Below are 1394 nucleotides of genomic sequence, written 5' to 3'. Positions count from 1 at the left end.
AGGAGAATAAAAATAGAATACGTTGATATTCCTTAGCAGAAGACAGACCTCAGTTAGACTTCGGGCTCTGTTTCCTGGCTGTGTGACCTCGGGCCGTTCACTGAATGTTCTTCAGCCTCAGTTTCCTTGTATGTAAAACGGGAACAATAACGCCTGCTGCCTTCAAAGGGTTGCCACGAGACAATCTCTTCCATTCTGTTTTATTTATTTTTTCTTTCTGATATTCTCATTTAATGCCATTACCCTTTTTTTTTTTTTTTTTTTTTTTTTTGTCCTGCAGTGGGAGTTGGATACTCTTTCTTTCAAGCATGTAAACTTTTTTCAAAAGGTACTCATCTTTATTACTTCGGTCCATTTTCTGAGTTTGTGCACACGTGAAAAACCAGTTTGACGTCTAAAGCCAGCAGCAATTTATTCTTGAATGTTGCCTGCAATTAACTTTCTCCCGTTTCTCATAACACGCATCCGTTATTCTCTTAGCATTCAACTTACCTGGGAAAACGACTCTAAACTCCCATTTCATCGAATGACCGCTCGTAAAAAGAAACCAGGGAAACCAATTGGCGATGTTAAATCAAGGTTTCTTTCATTTTAGCGACTCGGGTGTCATCCACAGTACAGCTATCTATTGGGAGCAGCTTAGATTGGCTTCAACTTAAGACTGCCTCATGTATTTATGAGGAAGAAGGCAGCTTACCGAATAAATGAGATGGATGGATAAGTGATTTTACCCATTATTTATCATGGTTTCGAAGTGAAATCAAAGCATTATTTACGTTGCAGGCATTGCTACGCCAAACATACAAGATTTGGTCCAATCAGGTTGTGTTCGTTTTTCATACAGTGCGTCAAACTGGTTTTTTGGGGGGGGGGGGGTTGATTTTGTTTATTTTTATTAATTTGCGTCAGACAGGATCCCATACCTAGCGCAGTGCTGGCACCTAGCAGGACGCGATAAGTGTTTGTTGAATTAACGATTTACTACAAAGGGTACAAGTTAGTGAAGAACATTGTGAGGGGTGACATGTGGTTTGAGCTGCAAAACTTGTAGCTCTAGTCTACACGCTTCGGACGTGGCATTTACAATTCACCTCCTTGAATTTCCTATAGGCAAGTCAGATTCCACATGCAAACCTTCTTTCCAACCCCACTGTTAGCCCTCACTGCCGCGTCCTTAATCCCAGCTAACATCTGTTGCCTTGACAACCGCAGCTGTCTCCCTGCCTCCCCAGATGCCCCTACCTGTCTTGCCTGTTGGATTTTACAATACTCTTCTCTCTCTGGGATGCTAGTCGCTTCCCTCTCCCTTTCCCCTTTGCTAGCTCCTCTTCTTCCAGCAGATTTCCTGTCTCTAGTCCATTCTCTTCAGGTAAGCTTTTCTTTCCTGCCTTTCT

At 42.3% G+C, this 1394-nt stretch overlaps 1 protein-coding gene across 3 annotated transcripts in view; it reads left to right on the top strand.

The window, feature by feature from the left end:
* The window catches only part of MCF2 (MCF.2 cell line derived transforming sequence), a 75379-nt gene that overhangs the window by 37920 nt on the left and 36065 nt on the right, over positions 1-1394 (top strand). For 2 of the 3 annotated variants that reach the window (XM_040468535.1, XM_040468537.1), the window contains one exon: positions 281-328. The exons of the other annotated variant lie outside the window; for it this stretch is intronic. In XM_040468535.1, the coding sequence (XP_040324469.1) occupies positions 281-328 (48 nt within the window). The remainder of the gene's footprint in view (positions 1-280; positions 329-1394) is intronic. 3 annotated transcript variants of the gene reach the window in all.

The sequence above is a fragment of the Herpailurus yagouaroundi genome, unplaced genomic scaffold, assembly GCF_014898765.1.
Source record: "Herpailurus yagouaroundi ecotype Mexico unplaced genomic scaffold, PumYag 67702, whole genome shotgun sequence".
Lineage (NCBI taxonomy): Eukaryota > Metazoa > Chordata > Mammalia > Carnivora > Felidae > Herpailurus > Herpailurus yagouaroundi.
This window is presented reverse-complemented; position numbering and strand designations above follow the sequence as displayed.